General features: G+C 51.4%; 1 protein-coding gene across 4 annotated transcripts; it reads left to right on the top strand.

Annotated features, from left to right (window-relative positions):
- The first annotated feature begins 4,359 nt into the window (after window positions 1-4,359).
- Window positions 4,360-16,969, top strand: SLC25A11 (solute carrier family 25 member 11). Of its 4 annotated transcripts, none has more exons than XM_083185678.1 (9): window positions 4,360-4,601; window positions 9,879-10,031; window positions 12,795-13,001; window positions 13,385-13,475; window positions 14,345-14,354; window positions 14,743-14,823; window positions 14,936-15,035; window positions 15,126-15,177; window positions 16,054-16,969. In XM_083185678.1, the coding sequence occupies exons 1-9, from the start codon at window positions 4,375-4,377 to the stop codon at window positions 16,207-16,209; spliced, it is 1,077 nt and encodes a 358-aa protein (XP_083041804.1). In that variant the 5' UTR covers window positions 4,360-4,374; the 3' UTR covers window positions 16,210-16,969. The 4 variants fall into 4 exon arrangements, with proteins under 4 accessions (XP_083041804.1, XP_083041806.1, XP_083041807.1 ...); XM_083185679.1 differs by lacking the exon at window positions 4,360-4,601 and adding an exon at window positions 6,472-6,661; XM_083185680.1 differs by lacking the exons at window positions 14,345-14,354; window positions 14,743-14,823; window positions 14,936-15,035; window positions 15,126-15,177; window positions 16,054-16,969 and adding an exon at window positions 14,414-14,655.
- The last annotated feature ends 6 nt before the right edge of the window (window positions 16,970-16,975 follow it).

A 16,975-nucleotide genomic window follows, 5' to 3' on the forward strand; every position in this document is an offset into this window, starting at 1 on the left:
TTTTTTTTTATTTATTTAATTTTTCTATTTTTTTTTACACACTGCAGCCTGCACGGATCTGACTGATCCGTGCAGACTGCTAGAAATAATTTGTATTAGCAGCCGTATATACGGCCGCTAATACGAATGGTTACACCATCGGAGGGTTACAAAGCAGTCGTATATGACTGCTTTGTAACTGACCCTCCGGAACACGAGGTTGCATACGACTTAAACAGTCGTATGCAACCGTAGGGAAAAAAACAATACGAAAAACTAGGTTTTTCATATTGGTAAATTTCCCCCAATATGTCTTTCACACCAGAAAATGCATTCCCAGGTTGGCCCCTTTTACACCAGCCTGGTCCCTGCATTTTCTGTTGTGAGGGGGAGAGAAAACCACCCCTCCCCCCCTTTCACCAGTTTTCTCATTTAACCGGCTATATCTTTGGAACCAACTTTGGAATTTACATAACACAAGTATCATATTGAAGAACTTTTGAGTGGGCTTAGAATGATTTTGGTCCAGTGAAACTGGAACATTGGGTTCCGGAGTAATCTGCCCTCAAAGAACATGAACAGCCATGAAATTACATTTCAAAAATAAAAAAATCGGTTTACACACAATATCTCTGGAACCGATTGACCGATATGGACCAGCCTGGTAACATATTGAAGGCCCAGCGATTTGAAATTGAATGAGATCAACCATAAGCTTCTGTGATGCTAGGGTGGGAACTGGCAGCCGTCGAAACCAGGTGGGGGTCGGAATTGACGGGTCCCATATTAAAATGTTACAGATTTGCCAGACGATATCTCCGGTTCCCGAGGGGCTAGAGACATGGGGCTGGGCTCATTGGAAAGCCCTGGTCCTCAGCTACTAAATGAAATGACAGGGGGGGCACGTGCCCGGGTGCCCCCCCCCCCTGAATCCACCACTGCATTTCAGTATTAGAGGGCTGCTCGTGTTGGCCTTTACTTCCATCTGTTTTCCGCACTTCTGTTGTTTAGAGATTCACAATGGGTGCAACCAGTGTCTCTTCACTTATCCTGCCAGCCAATCACAATGAATAACCATTGTCCTCTGGAAAATGTGATATTTGGTAACTCCTGCCTGTGAACCTGCTGGATGACCCAGAACATGTGACTTCCTGGGTAGTCTGGAAACTGTGACAGTTATTTGCAGCCACCCACTAAGCAGGGGTATTATGGAGTATTGACCCCTAAGTGGGTGAAATGTTCCGCCATGAAACCTTTGCCTGGATTAATCTGGGCACAGCGGCTAGTATCTCTGTAATTGCTTACACATTAAATGTTCTTTAATTCTTGCATATCTTTATGACAAGTTACCAGTGACACTGATTGTGTAACCGCGCACGTCCGCGGTAGTCTGTAGGGAAGACTTCTAAAGTTTTCAGCTATTTTAAAGTAAGGGGGTGATTCAGGTTTGAACGGTAATAAGGGTATTTGGTCCGGGGACTGACGGTGCAGAATTGCACATGGGTATCGGTGAATATGCCCATGTGCACACCCACTGCACAGAGCGGGGTGTGTAGGGGGCGGGCAGCGTTTCCTGGGCGTGCCCACAAAAACGGTGGGTGCACCCAGAAAAATGCTGGGAGTCCCCATGCGAACGCAGACGGGTCGAAGCCTGCTGAAGTCTCACATGATGTCAGTGGCCGCCCCGAATTCAGACCTCTCCAAGCCAAATAATAGTCAGCCTAGACAGACTTTTATTTGCGAATGGGGAAAAAATAATTTGATGGTGGCGACCATCGAATAATTTTTCGTCCGTACTCCCTATTGCAATTGTACACATCCAATCGCAGGCATTCGGTCAGCGAAGGGGGGGTTCCCGTTCATTTCTCCGCCCAGCGGCATTTACCAACTTGCTATGGAAAAGTAGTATCCCATAAATATTCAAGTAGTCCATAAGCTATATGGAGCAGGTTAACGAGTAAATTAAAAGAAGGTATGAATCCGCACAGACTTAATACATATTTGATCTATTATACTAGAACCATTAGTTGAACCAATATACTGGACTACTCAATTATATGGTGGTAGTCTTGGATTGGTGGTGCGCCCAACACATCAGTATTTGTAACTGTGTAAGGGGGAGGTTGTATGCAAGAGGCATACAGAAAAGGACAAATGTGCCTTTTTGGGCGCACTCTTTGTTCAATAATTTGATATGATTAATTCATTAAAACGTAGCTTTTATTGGCTTCTTATTCTAAAAAATTGGGAGCATTCATCATTTATTGGTCATTTAGTACATTGTCATTGACCATCAGTCAAAAAAAGGGTCACATACAACATTTAGACAAGACATCAACAGACATTTGAAGACATGCTAGGCTTCTAGCTGGTCCTCATGTGTAACCATCTAATTCGTGTGGTCTTTCACAATAATCAGGTTATAAATTTTCTATTTGTAGTTTATTATTGAAGTTTAAAAAAAAAAAATAATAATAATTTTTTAAATTTTTTTAATCAAATTGCCTCAGCAAAAGTAGCAGCGGTTCGCTCAGCCACACACGCTCAGTCAATCTCTCGTGCTCTTCAGTTATGATGTCATAGGGCTATTGTCACTCTTAATTAGAAGAGGAAGGTAACCCAGTCCAGTGGGTGGACCTGAGAGAGGTATGTATAGTCACCCGTGAAAAGTACTCCAACAACCGGTGGCTCCTAAGCATCTGCTGTTCAATCACCCGTCTAAGTTACCACCCAGTTTGTTCGCCAGGAGTCTCCTCTCTGGCTACTAGACCGGCCCCTTGTGGGTGCTGCTGATATTTGTCCTTTTCTGTATGCTTCTTGCATACAACCTCCCCCTTAACGAGTAAATTAACAAATAGTCTGTTCCCTCACAAACACAAAAATTAAATAAACACAAAGTAGAGTCCAATGTACGACGGCCTCCAACGCCTTTTAGTCATTTAGATAAGAATCTTTATAATTACTTAATAATACAATAATATAATAGTATTTATGGCAATAATAATAGTATAAATAATATAGGGTTCACTCTCAGAGGCAAATTCCTTCTCAAATGGACAAAACCATGTGCACTGTAGGGGGGGGGCAGATGTGCAGAGAGAATTAGATTTGGGTGGGGTTTTTCTTCAAAGTCATATCTATATTGCAGTGTAAAAATAAAGCAGCCAGTATTTACCCTGCACAGAAACAAAATAACTCACCCAAATCTAAAGGCCCCCATACACTATGAGATTTATCTGACCTGTGAAATTGCATCTGATTTCCCTTGAACTTCCCTGGCAGCTTTCCAGGAGGCCTACATAAAATTTGACACTTGATGTGCCATTTTTTACATCCAATTTGCGTCAGATAAATCACATGTGATTTATCACATGTGATTTATCGCGTGATAAATCACTTGTGATTTATCTGAAGCAAATTGGATGTGCCATGAGATTTATCTGATGGGATGGCCCTAGGGAGTGGCCTGAACAGTGCTATATAAAGCAGGGGCCCTTTTAACTTTCTGCACACTCTGCTTTGTAACTAGTGAGGCACTCTTGTGTACTTGCACATGCGCAGAGGAAGAACGGGTGGCCGCCGCCGCCAGGATGTGCACGCATGCGCAATAGAGCTATACCTGATGCAATGAATAATAATGTTTCTTCTGCGCATGCGCGCGCCGTGCATGTACCCGGGATGGGTGCGTGTGCTGCGCGCGCATGCGCAGAAGAAATATTATTATCCAGCACGTCAGGTTAGTTCTGTCACACATGCTCGCACCTCCCGGCCGGGCACATTCTTCCTCCTCTGCGCATGCGTAAGACTCCCGGCTCCCACTATGCCGTGGTGGGTAAAAAAAAAAAATATTATATATATATATATATATATATATATATATATATATATATATAGCGAAATCGGATGCCATCCATCGATGGCATCATACTATTTGGCTCTCGACTATCGATGTCCAAAACTTCGGGCACTAGGTCCTGACCATCGATGTTTGTCCCGACCATCGATGTTTGTCCCGACCATCGATGTTTTGGAAACATCGATAGCCGATGGCCATCCCTACACAGAACACTCACCCTCCCCCAGTAAACAGTATGCTCACTTCTGCCGGGACTGACAAACTCCTGCAGCACGAAGAAGGGAAGCTTGGAAGAGGAGGGAGGAGGGGGCCATGCTGCCCACAGCAGCAGGGGAGATGTACGGGGAGACTAGGTCTCTGCAGCACAGGCTGAAAATAAACTGCAGCAGGACGGGGGAGGGGGGGAGGGGCTGGCTTCGGGCTGCTGCCGGAGCTGAACATAACACCCAGCAGAAGGGGAGAGGTAGGGGAGTCGGGCTTCTGCTGCACAGGCGGAAAAACTGCAGCAGGATGGGGCAAAGCTGGCTAGTGTGTTTACCATGACACCCAGGATCAGGGGAGAGGGGGAGTCGGGCAGTGATGCTCGCGCTGACAGTTCTGCCCACAACCATATTTGGGTCTTCCCTCCTCTGTCACTGGCTCTTGAATGTGGGACGGACGCTGCTGCTGTCTCCTCTACCCCTGTCACTGGCTTTTCTCCCCCATTGCGCCTGCCCCCTCCGGTGACGTGTGTTCCGGATGTAGCTACTGTGGAAGCGCCGAACAGGTACACACAGATATATCGGATCTGAAGCATCGTGGGTGCTAAAAAGCACCCACGATGTGCCCATGATGGGTCAGATTCCGATATATCTGATATGCAGCAGGTCCGACGCCCTGATCCGATCTGATGCGCTCGTGAACGCGCATCAGATCAGATCAGATGTCAAACACATGCGATTTTTGTCCGATTTCATCCGATTTATCGGCCCAAAGGGCCGAAATCGGGTGAAATCGGCCGAAAATCGCATAGTGTATGGGGGCCTTTATACCCCGTACACACGGGGAGATATATTTCTCAGCCAGATATTGCAAGCAATATCTGGCTGAGCAATATATTGCTCAGTTTCTCCTTTTCATCAGCGACCAGAGATGGTCGCTCGTGAAAGGGAACCTCTGCCAGGGGAGCCGCAGAGGTAGTCAGCTGGTCGCAGGAGCAAGCTCCTGCGACCAGCAATTAGAACGGGGCTGAAAACAGGAGCGCGCATCCGGCGATTTATCGCCGGGGCACACTCCCATCACTGGCAATATGGTCGCCTGCGACCATATTTCCAGCAATTTCAGCCCCTATCGCCCCCGTGTGTACACAACTTAATTCTCTCTGCACATGTTACATCTGCCCCCCTGCAGTGCACATGGTTTTGTCCATCTGAGTAGGAATTTGCCTCTGAGAGCGAACCAGAATAAGTCCCATAATGACAAAAATATAAATATAATAGTTTTAATATAATTATAATATAAATTATATAATAGGAGTAGTGGTATTGTAATAGTATAATAATTAAATAATAAAAATAATGTATTATTATTAGAGACAGGATTATATACATTTGCATATTTCGCCCATTCTCACTGGTTATTGCATATTTTTCCTAAAACCTAGTTATGGTGCATATTTTAGGCCCCGCCCTCTTCCCACCCGCGAGTCACAGCACTGCTTTGCCCTGCGGCTGCTGGCCAGGTAGTGGTAGAGTGTGCAGGCTGGGGCAATATGTGCGCAGTGTGGGGAACCTTGGATGTACTACGCGTACAGTCTGACACTGCTCTAGGCTGCCAAACCATGTTGATAAAAGTCACTGAGGGCGGATGCCATTATGAAGCTCCTGAACTTTTGCCTGCCCTTGGCCTGGGACTTTACACCAAGAGACAGACTTCTGCAGCAGAGGAGGCGGGCAGAAGGGTTGTGACATCACGTGGCGCAGAGGAAATGCTGTGTCACAGTGAGTATGCGGCGCAGGGAGGAAGCCTTCCACTGCGCCGCCCTCACACGCTATGCTGACATTTAATCCATCGGCGCTGAAGATGAGGGTCCGTGCAGTTGATGCAAGAAGAGCTTTAGACACTGCAGTATACTGTAGCAGCCAGCATACTGACATCTGCAGATGCTGTGGGCCTATTTTTGAGGTTTATTTGCAACTAATTGTATGCTGATTTTTAAATAAATAAGTTAAAGATTACTTTTTTTATTATTTAATGTAGCATATTTTAACACTTTTCATGCATATTTTAAGTATTTTTCATGCATATTTGCATGCATATTTCAAGCTTTTTTTGTTGCATATAATCCTGTCTCTAATTATTATATAAGACATCGATAGCCAAGTGACACACATTGCTCCTTGCAGAAACCTTTGATCCTTTCCAGGATCCAAAATGGCCGCCGCCGCCGACGAGCAATAGCGGCAGTTGTTTCCCCATACTCAAGATGGCGGCCCCCTGCCTTGAGTTGCCCGCTTTTCCCAGGTTATCCGGGCCGCCCTCTCCGTTACCCCCATGCATGGACGCGGATATTAGCTGCAATCGGGCGGGGACTGGGTTATGAACGAGCCGGTTCGCCCTCACCCAGCATGGCGGCCGCGGCGTTGCCCTCTCGCGGTCGCAGCGTGCCCGCCAGGCGCCGTCCTGATGACGTGACCGGCCGCACGCCCCGCCCCCCGGTGCGCGTACACCTCCCGTGTCACCTTGGGGGTCCCCGCTGCTGTCAGACGGTAACAAGATGGCGGCGGAGAGCGGCAAGCAGAGGACCTCCCCCAAGGCTGTCAAGTTCCTCTTCGGGGGGCTGGCCGGGTAATGTCCCACAGGCCATGCTGGGGGTTGTGGTGCCACCATCTGTACATTACTAGCATATTTAGGGGGAGGGGGTCGTCCTGACGCTGCACTCTCTGTATGTATGGGTGTATATGTACAGTATGTATTTGTAGACTCAGTATATGTGTATGTATGTATGTATGTATGTATGTATGTGTGTGTGTATGTATGTGTGTGTGCGTGTGTTGCTGCAGGTTATAATACAATGGGATTTATTCCCATTCCCATTTATTCACTGACTCTTTCACCTCTGGCAGCAGATCAGTGTGCACTGCAATGTGTACATTGTGCCCTGTGTGCGATGTGATACCCCCCACCCCCCTATGTGTGACTGTGACATGCCCCCACTCCCCAGATTGTTGCCAGTGTGTGTGTGTGTCCTGCCTCCCCCATTTTTCTCCCTGTGTGTGACGCATGTAATACACACATGTGATACAGCACCCAATACATGCACAGGTTATGTGGTCACATGTAATACACGCATGTGATACAGCACCCAACAGCGGCACACGCTATACGGTCATATGTAATGTATGCATGTAATAAAAACCCGATAGATCCGAAGGTTATGTGGTCACATGTGATACAGCATCCAATAGAGGCACATGTTACATATCACATGTAATACACCAAAGACTCACTATTGGTACATGGCACACGCACAGACGTCTGTGTACTTATCATCATGGATTTATGATGCGGTTACACAAACATGACCTCTGTAGATGGCACATTATAGTCCTAACATACATGTACATACAGCAATAAGTCACGTGTGGGAGGAACTGGTGGAACAGGTTATGGGCAGGGATGTGAGGGGAACACACTGCTTCATCACCCCTGGCTCTGCCAGCCGGGGAGGGGGTGATAGTAATGTCTGATAATGGCACACTGGCACTGCCATCTGGGCAGGGGGTGATAGTATTGTCTGATAATGGCACCCTGGCACTGCCACCTGGGGAGGGGGTGATAGTATTGTCTGATAATGGCACACTGGCACTACCAACCGGGGAGGGGGTGAGAGTAATGGCACTGCCAGCCGGGGAGGGGGTGATAGTAATGTCTGATGGAACACTGGCACTGCCACCTGGGGAGGGGGTGATAGTAATGTCTGATAGTGGCACACTGGCACTGCCAGCCGGGGAGGGGGTGATAGTAATGTCTGATAACGGCATAGAAACTTAGAATGTGATGGCAGATAAGAACCACTTGGCCCATCTAGTCTGCCCCTTTTTTTAAACATTTTACCTCAAACCATATTTGATCCTTATTTTTTTGTAAGGATATCAATATGCTTATCCCAAGCATGTTTACATTGTACTACTGTGTTTGCCTCTACCACCTCTGATGGGAGGCTATTCCACTTATCTACTACTCTTTCTGTGCAGTAATTCTTCCTCACATTTCCCCTGAATCTTCCTCCCCCTAGTGTCAGTGCATGTCCTCGTGTTCTGTTGCTCCTCTTCCTGTGAAGAATGTCTCCCACCTGTACCTTCCTCCCTCTAGTGTCAGTGCATGTCCTCGTGTTCTGTTGCTCCTCTTCCTGTGAAGAATGTCTCCCACCTGTACCTTCCTCCCTCTAGTGTCAGTGCATGTCCTCGTGTTCTGCTGCTCCTCTTCCTGTGAAGAATGTCTCCCACCTGTACCTTCCTCCCCCCAGTGTCAGTGCATGTCCTCGTGTTCTGCTGCTCCTCTTCCTGTGAAGAATGTCTCCCACCTGTACCTTGCTCCCCCTAGTGTCAGTGCATGTCCTCGTGTTCTGTTGCTCCTCTTCCTGTGAAGAATGTCTCCCACCTGTACCTTCCTCCCTCTAGTGTCAGTGCATGTCCTCGTGTTCTGCTGCTCCTCTTCCTGTGAAGAATGTCTCCCACCTGTACCTTCCTCCCTCTAGTGTCCGTTCATGTCCTCATGTTCTGCTGCTCCTCTTCCTGTGAAGAATGTCTCCCACCTGTACCTTCCTCCCTCTAGTGTCAGTGCATGTCCTCGTGTTCTGCTGCTCCTCTTCCTGTGAAGAATGTCTCCCACCTGTACCTTCCTCCCTCTAGTGTCAGTGCATGTCCTCGTGTTTTGCTGCTCCTCTTCCTGTGAAGAATGTCTCCCACCTGCACCTTCCTCCCCCTAGTGTCAGTGCATGTCCTCGTGTTCTGCTGCTCCTCTTCCTGTGAAGAATGTCTCCCACCTGTACCTTCCTCCCCCTAGTGTCAGTACATGTCCTCGTGTTCTGTTGCTCCTCTTCCTGTGAAGAATGTCTCCCACCTGTACCTTCCTCCCCCTAGTGTCAGTGCATGTCCTCGTGTTCTGTTGCTCCTCTTCCTGTGAAGAATGTCTCCCACCTGTACCTTCCTCCCTCTAGTGTCAGTGCATGTCCTCGTGTTCTGCTGCTCCTCTTCCTGTGAAGAATGTCTCCCACCTGTACCTTCCTCCCTCTAGTGTCAGTGCATGTCCTCGTGTTCTGCTGCTCCTCTTCCTGTGAAGAATGTCTCCCACCTGCACCTTCCTCCCCCTAGTGTCAGTGCATGTCCTCGTGTTCTGCTGCTCCTCTTCCTGTGAAGAATGTCTCCCACCTGTACCTTCCTCCCCTAGTGTCAGTGCATGTCCTCGTGTTCTGTTGCTCCTCTTCCTGTGAAGAATGTCTCCCACCTGTACCTTCCTCCCCCTAGTGTCAGTGCATGTCCTCGTGTTCTGTTGCTCCTCTTCCTGTGACTAATGTCTCCCACCTGTACCTTCCTCCCTCTAGTGTCAGTGCATGTCCTCGTGTTCTGCTGCTCCTCTTCCTGTGAAGAATGTCTCCCACCTGTACCTTCCTCCCCTAGTGTCAGTGCATGTCCTCGTGTTCTGTTGCTCCTCTTCCTGTGAAGAATGTCTCCCACCTGTACCTTCCTCCCCCTAGTGTCAGTGCATGTCCTCGTGTTCTGTTGCTCCTCTTCCTGTGAAGAATGTCTCCCACCTGTACCTTGTTAAAACCCTTGATATATTATGACCTATTTGTGCAGAGTTTGTATGTGCCCCCATGTTTGCGGGGGTTTCCTCAGGGGCTCCAGGTTTCCCCCCACATGTCAAAAATAGAGATGTGGATTTTACATTGTAAGCTGGGCCGGGGCTGATGTGATGTGCCATGGAACGTGAGCGGTGTGTGAGGGATTGTATGTGTGTAACATGTACTTATATTCACAATCTCATGTCGTCCCACCTCCAGGATGGGAGCCACAGTGTTCGTCCAGCCCCTGGATCTGGTGAAGAACCGCATGCAGCTGAGCGGGGAGGGGGCAAAGACCAAGGAGTACAAGACCAGCTTCCACGCGGTGGGCAGTATCCTGAGGAACGAGGGTCTCGGAGGCATCTACACAGGGTGAGAGAGCAGACACCATACCTCTGTGTCACCCTGCAGGGGAAGGGGCAGGCTCATAGCGCCCTTCTGTCAGTGTCACCCTGCAGGGGGAGGGGCAGGCTCATAGCTCCCTTCTGTCTGTGTCACCCTGCAGGGGGAGGGGCAGGCTCATAGCTCCCTTCTGTCTGTGTCACCCTGCAGGGGGAGGGGCAGGCTCATAGCTCCCTTCTGTCTGTGTCAACCTGCAGGGGGAGGGGCAGGCTCATAGCTCCCTTCTGTCTGTCACCCTGCAGGGGGAGGGGCAGGCTCATAGCTCCCTTCTGTCTGTGTCAACCTGCAGGGGGAGGGGCAGGCTCATAGCTCCCTTCTGTTAGTGTCACCCTGCAGGGGGAGGGGCAGGCTCCTAGCTCCCTTCTGTCAGTGTCACCCTGCAGGGGGATGGGCAGGCTCATAGCTCCCTTCTGTCTGTGTCAACCTGCAGGGGGAGGGGCAGGCTCATAGCTCCCTTCTGTCTGTGTCAACCTGCAGGGGGAGGGGCAGGCTCATAGCTCCCTTCTGTCTGTGTCACCCTGCAGGGGGAGGGGCAGGCTCCTAGCTCCCTTCTGTCAGTGTCACCCTGCAGGGGGAGGGACAGGCACATAGCTCCCTTCTGTCTGTGTCACCCTGCAGGGGGAGGGGCAGGCTCCTAGCTCCCTTCTGTCAGTGTCACCCTGCAGGGGGAGGGGCAGGCTCCTAGTTCCCTTCTGTCAGTGTCACCCTGCAGGGGGAGGGGCAGGCTCCTAGCTCCCTTCTGTCTGTGTCACCCTGCAGGGGGAGGGGCAGGCTCCTAGTTCCCTTCTGTCAGTGTCACCCTGCAGGGGGAGGGGCAGGCTCACAGCTCCCTTCTGTCTGTGTCACCCTGCAGGGGGAGGGGCAGGCTCATAGCTCCCTTCTGTCTGTGTCACCCTGCAGGGGGAGGGGCAGGCTCATAGCTCCCTTCTGTCTGTGTCACCCTGCAGGGGGAGGGGCAGGCTCATAGCTCCCTTCTGTCTGCGTCACCCTGCAGGGGGAGGGGCAGGCTCACAGCTCCCTTCTGTCTGTGTCACCCTGCAGGGGGAGGGGCAGGCTCACAGCTCCCTTCTGTCTGTGTCACCCTGCAGGGGGAGGGGCAGGCTCACAGCTCCCTTCTGTCTGCGTCACCCTGCAGGGGGAGGGGCATGCTCACAGCTCCCTTCTGTCTGCGTCACCCTGCAGGGGGAGGGGCAGGCTCATAGCTCCCTTCTGTCTGTGTCACCCTGCAGGGGGAGGGGCAGGCTCTTGGCTCCCTTCTGTCTGTCACCCTGCAGGGGGAGGGGCAGGCTCACAGCTCCCTTCTGTCTGTGTCACCCTGCAGGGGGAGGGGCAGGCTCTTGGCTCCCTTCTGTCTGTCACCCTGCAGGGGGAGGGGCAGGCTCACAGCTCCCTTCTGTCTGTGTCACCCTGCAGGGGGAGGGGCAGGCTCTTGGCTCCCTTCTGTCTGTGACACCCTGCAGGGGGAGGGGCAGGCTCATAGCTCCCTTCTGTCTGTGTCACCCTGCAGGGGGAGGGCAGGGTCATAGCTCCCTTCTGTCTGTGTCACCCTGCAGGGGGAGGGGCAGGCTCATAGCTCCCTTCTGTCTGTGTCACCCTGCACGGGTAGGGGCAGGCTCACAGCTCCCTTCTGTCTGTCACCCTGCAGGGGGAGGGGCAGGCTCATAGCTCCCTTCTGTCTGTGTCACCCTGCAGGGGGAGGGGCAGGCTCATAGCTCCCTTCTGTCTGTGTCACCCTGCAGGGGGAGGGGCGGGCTCATAGCTCCCTTCTGTCTGTGTCACCCTGCAGGGGGAGGGGCAGGCTCATAGCTCCCTTCTGTTAGTGTCACCCTGCAGGGGGAGGGGCAGGCTCCTAGCTCCCTTCTGTTAGTGTCACCCTGCAGGGGGAGGGGCAGGCTCTTGGCTCCCTTCTGTCTGTGTCACCCTGCAGGGGGAGGGGCAGGCTCATAGCTCCCTTCTCTCTGTGTCACCCTGCAGGGGGAGGGGCAGGCTCATAGCGCCCTTCTGTCTGTGTCACCCTGCAGGGGGAGGGGCGGGCTCCTAGCTCCCTTCTGTCTGTCACCCTGCAGGGGGAGGGGCAGGCTCCTAGCTCCCTCCTGTCTGTGTCACCCTGCAGGGGGAGGGGCAGGCTCCTAGCTCCCTCCTGTCTGTGTCACCCTGCAGGGGGAGGGGCGGGCTCCTAGCTCCCTTCTGTCTGTGTCACCCTGCAGGGGGAGGGGCGGGCTCCTAGCTCCCTCCTGTCTGTGTCACCCTGCAGGGGGAGGGGCGGGCTCCTAGCTCCCTTCTGTCTGTGTCACCCTGCAGGGGGAGGGGCGGGCTCCTAGCTCCCTCCTGTCTGTGTCACCCTGCAGGGGGAGGGGCAGGCTCCTAGCTCCCTCCTGTCTGTGTCACCCTGCAGGGGGAGGGGCAGGCTCCTAGCTCCCTCCTGTCTGTGTCACCCTGCAGGGGGAGGGGCAGGCTCCTAGCTCCCTCCTGTCTGTGTCACCCTGCAGGGGGAGGGGCAGGCTCCTAGCTCCCTTCTGTCTGTGTCACCCTGCAGGGGGAGGGGCAGGCTCTTGGCTCCCTTCTGTCTGTGTCACCCTGCAGGGGGAGGGGCAGGCTCATAGCTCCCTTCTGTCTGTGTCACCCTGCAGGGGGAGGGGCAGGGTCATAGCTCCCTTCTGTCTGTGTCACCCTGCAGGGGGAGGGGTGAGAATCTCCTTATGTTGTCACACAGTGTATTACTATGTCACACAGGTTATCCGCGGGGCTGTTGCGACAAGCGACGTACACGACGACACGTCTGGGTATTTACACGATCCTGTTTGAGAAGCTGACCAAGGCAGATGGGACACCCCCAAACTTCCTAATGAAAGCAGCAATAGGGATGACAGCCGGGGCCACAGGAGCCTTTGTGGGGACTCCGGCCGAAGTCGCCCTCATCAGGATGACAGCAGATGGAAGGTAAGATGTGAGTACTCCCCCTAGTGGTCAGACCTGACATTTCGGCATAGATACAATGCTTCCAAGCCTGGGATCCCTGCGCACATGAACATCCCAGGGACGGGTGGCTGCTTTCTGTGTAGGGAAATACCGGTAGGAGGTTTCGGGGTGCGATACTGTCACATCCAGGTCACCAGCGTTGTCAGATGTGTGCAGGTACTTCCTGACCATAGACTCACCAGCAGGGGATCTGCTCACTGCGGCCCCCCTATTGTGTATGGTGTACCCCATAAGCGCAGCCCTCGTCTGTATTCTGGTAACCACAGGCAGTGACTAGACGTACATGCAGCCATTCTATTATCCTGCACACAGGGTAACGTCACCTGCACCCTTACCTCCTCCAGGTTACCTGCCGACCAGAGAAGAGGATATAGCAATGTATTCAATGCACTAGTGAGAATGTCCAGAGAAGAAGGAATCACAACGTTGTGGCGGGTGAGTGCATAATACGAGGTGGTGACATGTGACCCTGTCTCTCCCACAGGATTGTATACCCTCCATGTGTATGTGTGGTGGTGGTATGTGACTGTGTCTGTCCCTCAGGGCTGTATACCCTCCATGGCCCGTGCTGTGTGTAGATAGGTTGAGGTGGTGGCATGTGACATGTGACTGTCTGTCCCTCAGGGCTGCATACCCACCATGGCTCGTGCTGTGTGTGCATACCGTGAGGTAGTGGGATGTGATATGTGACTGTGTCTCTCACTCTGGTCTGTACACTAACCATGGCCCATGCTGTGTGTACGTATGGTGAGGTGGCATTATGTGACTGTGTCTCTCCCTCAGGGCTGCATACCAACCATGCCCATGTGTAGATAGGTTGAGGTGGTGTTATGTGATGTGACTGTGTCTCTCCCTCAGGGCTGTATATCCACCGTGGCCTGTGTTGTGTGTACGGTGGTGAGGTGGGTTGTGTGACTGTGTCTCTCCCTCAGGGCTGTATACCCACCGTGGCTTGTGCTGTGTGTATGTGTGGTGAGGGGGTGGTATGTGACTGTCTGTCCCTCATTGCTGCATACCCACCGTGCCCATGTGTAGATAGGTTGAGGTGATGTGATGTGACTGTGTCTCTCCCTCAGGGCTGTATACTCACCATGGCTCATGCTGTGTGTGCGTGTGGTGAGATGGTGATATGTGACTGTCTCTCCCTCAGGGCTTTATACCCACCGTGGCCTGTGTAGTGTGTACGGTGGTGAGGTGGTGGGTTGTGTGACTGTGTCTCTCCCTCAGGGCTTTATACCCACCATGGCCTGTGCAGTGTGTAGATAGGGTGAGGTGATGGCATGTGACTGTGTCTCTCCCTTCAGGGCTGTATACCCACCATGTGTAGATAGGGTGAGGTGGTGGCATTCGGCATGTAACTTTCTCTCCCTCAGGGCTGTATACCCACCATGGCATGTCTGTGTGTAGATGGGGTAAGGCGGTGGCATGTTACTGTGTCTCTCCCTCAGGACTGTATACCCACCATGACCCTCAGGCTAACCATGACCCGTGCTGTGTGTAGATAGGATGAGGTTGTGACGTGTGACTGTGTCTCTCCCTTTAGGGCTGTATATCCACCATGGCTCATGCTGTGTGTACGAGGGGTGAGGTGGTGACGTGACTGTGTCTCTCCCTTAGGGCTATATACCCTCCATGACCCGTGCTGTGTGTAGATAGGTTGAGGTGGCGCTATGTGACTGTGTCTCTCCCTCAGGGCTGTATACCACCATGGCACGTGCAGTAGTAGTGAATGCTGCCCAGCTGGCATCTTATTCTCAGTCTAAGCAGTTTCTTCTGGATTCCGGTGAGATTATTATATCTTATGTTATAATGTCTGTGGCCTGTGTTGGTCATTGCTGAGTGAGTGGTATTGTTACTGTAGCAGTGTTTGTATACCAATACCATATTGTCTTTAGGTTATTTCCGGGATAACATCCTCTGTCACTTCTGCGCCAGTATGATCAGTGGTCTCGTCACCACCGCCGCCTCCATGCCTGTCGATATCGCAAAGACCAGGTAAGCATCCATTGGCTGGCTGCCGTCAGCGTCCGGTTACCCGTACCCGTGTGTTACCATCAGGCGTAACCTCTTGTCCTCCCTCCGCAGGATTCAGAACATGCGTATGATTGACGGGAAGCCAGAGTATAAGAGTGGGCTGGTAAGTGATGACAATGGGGCTTATATGTTATATGTGGAACTCTGTTCGGTGAAACGCGTAACGCACTTGCTGTCAATATCCAGGCCCAGTAGAATTTGTGCAGTCCATACGTGTGGTTCTCAAAGCCGGTCCTCAGGACCCCACACAGGACATGTTTTCCAGGTCTCCTCACAGTATCAAGTGAAATAATTAGCTCCACCTGTGGATCTTTTAATATGTGTCAGACAGTAATCAATGCTCCTGTCGGGTGACCTGGAGGACCGAGTTTTAAAAACCGCTGGTGTAGTGGGAGCAGCCATGTTCTGCTCTGAACATGCACAACAGCGCCACCACCAGGTATAGAGCAAATATGACACCTTAATATTACCGTCAACTTCAATAATTCGTAGCATCGATATAATGAAACCGTTATATCACATTTACAAATCTTTTTGACCCTAATTCTATAATAAAAGGAAATGTAATCATCTAGTTTTATTTTCCCTATAAATGTGTCTTTGGAATTTGCCAATATTTTAAGCGATAAATGTATAAAACTATTCCTATTTAGTTTCCATGTCCGTTCTAGTAAGCGTGCAGGCTGCTCTCACACATGCTGTGCAGTCACCATTGTTTCTCTTCTCTTCCCCATTACTCATTCATCTCCCATCAGAAATCTCCCATAATTCTTATTAAAGTTGGATGTACGTTTTATCACACAGTAGCCTGTGGGGTGCTGATGGCTTACCGGCGGGGGGGGGGGGGGGGGGGGGGGTGTGGTGTATGATATTACTGGGGGCGTGGTCAGCACCAGGAACAACGTGTAACTTGACTGTTTCTTCTGCGTATCTCGAGACCAGCCCTCTAACCCCGTCTCGTTTCCCGCCCCCTGCGCAGGACGTCCTGGCCAAGGTCATCCGCTATGAAGGATTCTTCAGCCTCTGGAAGGGTTTCACCCCTTACTACGCCCGCCTGGGGCCCCACACCGTACTGACCTTCATCTTCCTGGAGCAGATGAACAAATCCTACAAGCAGTTCTTCCTGAGCGGATGACAAGACTGTTCCCGTATCTATAAATCTGTCCTACAGATCCAAACCCTGGAGTCGTCACCCCTTCCCGCCACCCCCCTCCCTAAGTTATCCAGCATAGAATGGTTTGTGTCCCCCACGGATCCGACCTCATTGTCCCGCGTTACTTCCTCTGTTTAGCGGGGAGGGCGGGCCCTATCCTGGGCACAGACCTATACACACATCTCATTAATGCGTTTGTATATGTTCCTGCCCCCCACAGACTCGCAGGCGTTTCCGCTCTGTAGGAAATAGTGGCAATATTTATATGGTTATTTTGGTAAGAATTCTGCAGCCAAAGTTATTATTCTTAATTCTCGTTCCAAACCAGGATCTTAAATCTTTAGTCGCTTTTATTATGGTTGATAAATTATATTCACGGACAGACGGGGATGGCGCTGGGAAATCTCGCCCTGATAGCCGGGATCCATTTTACAGAGAGGGTCCCTTGTTTATCATCGCCGGCGACCCACCTTGGTGTCGCTCGTGGCTCGTCGGGACCTTTTACACTACAGATCCCGGCTGACCTAGACTTTGTTTCGGGGATAAGGTTGCAGCGATGAACTAGCCGCCTCTACCACAGCGCCGGTGACTGACATACCCCGGGAACGTTATCTATGCAGCATTACGGTGAGCTACGCTGAATCCAGGTGCCGAGGGTAGAACGCAACCTAAGGACCCGGTTTAAGCGTCCATATGTTGGAAGTGTTACATCACTGACCTCTCCCGACTGTTTATATTGCGTATACAA

Source organism: Crinia signifera, chromosome 4, assembly GCF_055691185.1.
Source record: "Crinia signifera chromosome 4, ASM5569118v1, whole genome shotgun sequence".
Lineage (NCBI taxonomy): Eukaryota > Metazoa > Chordata > Amphibia > Anura > Myobatrachidae > Crinia > Crinia signifera.

Coding starts and splice junctions, on each gene's coding strand:
- SLC25A11 (XM_083185678.1), top strand. CDS start 4,375: ATGACACCCAGGATCAGGGGAGAGGGGGAGTCGGGCAGTGATGCTCGC. Junction 10,032..12,794: donor CTCGGAGGCATCTACACAGG/GTGAGAGAGCAG, acceptor TATGTCACACAG/GTTATCCGCGGGGCTGTTGC. Junction 13,002..13,384: donor AGGATGACAGCAGATGGAAG/GTAAGATGTGAG, acceptor TACCTCCTCCAG/GTTACCTGCCGACCAGAGAA.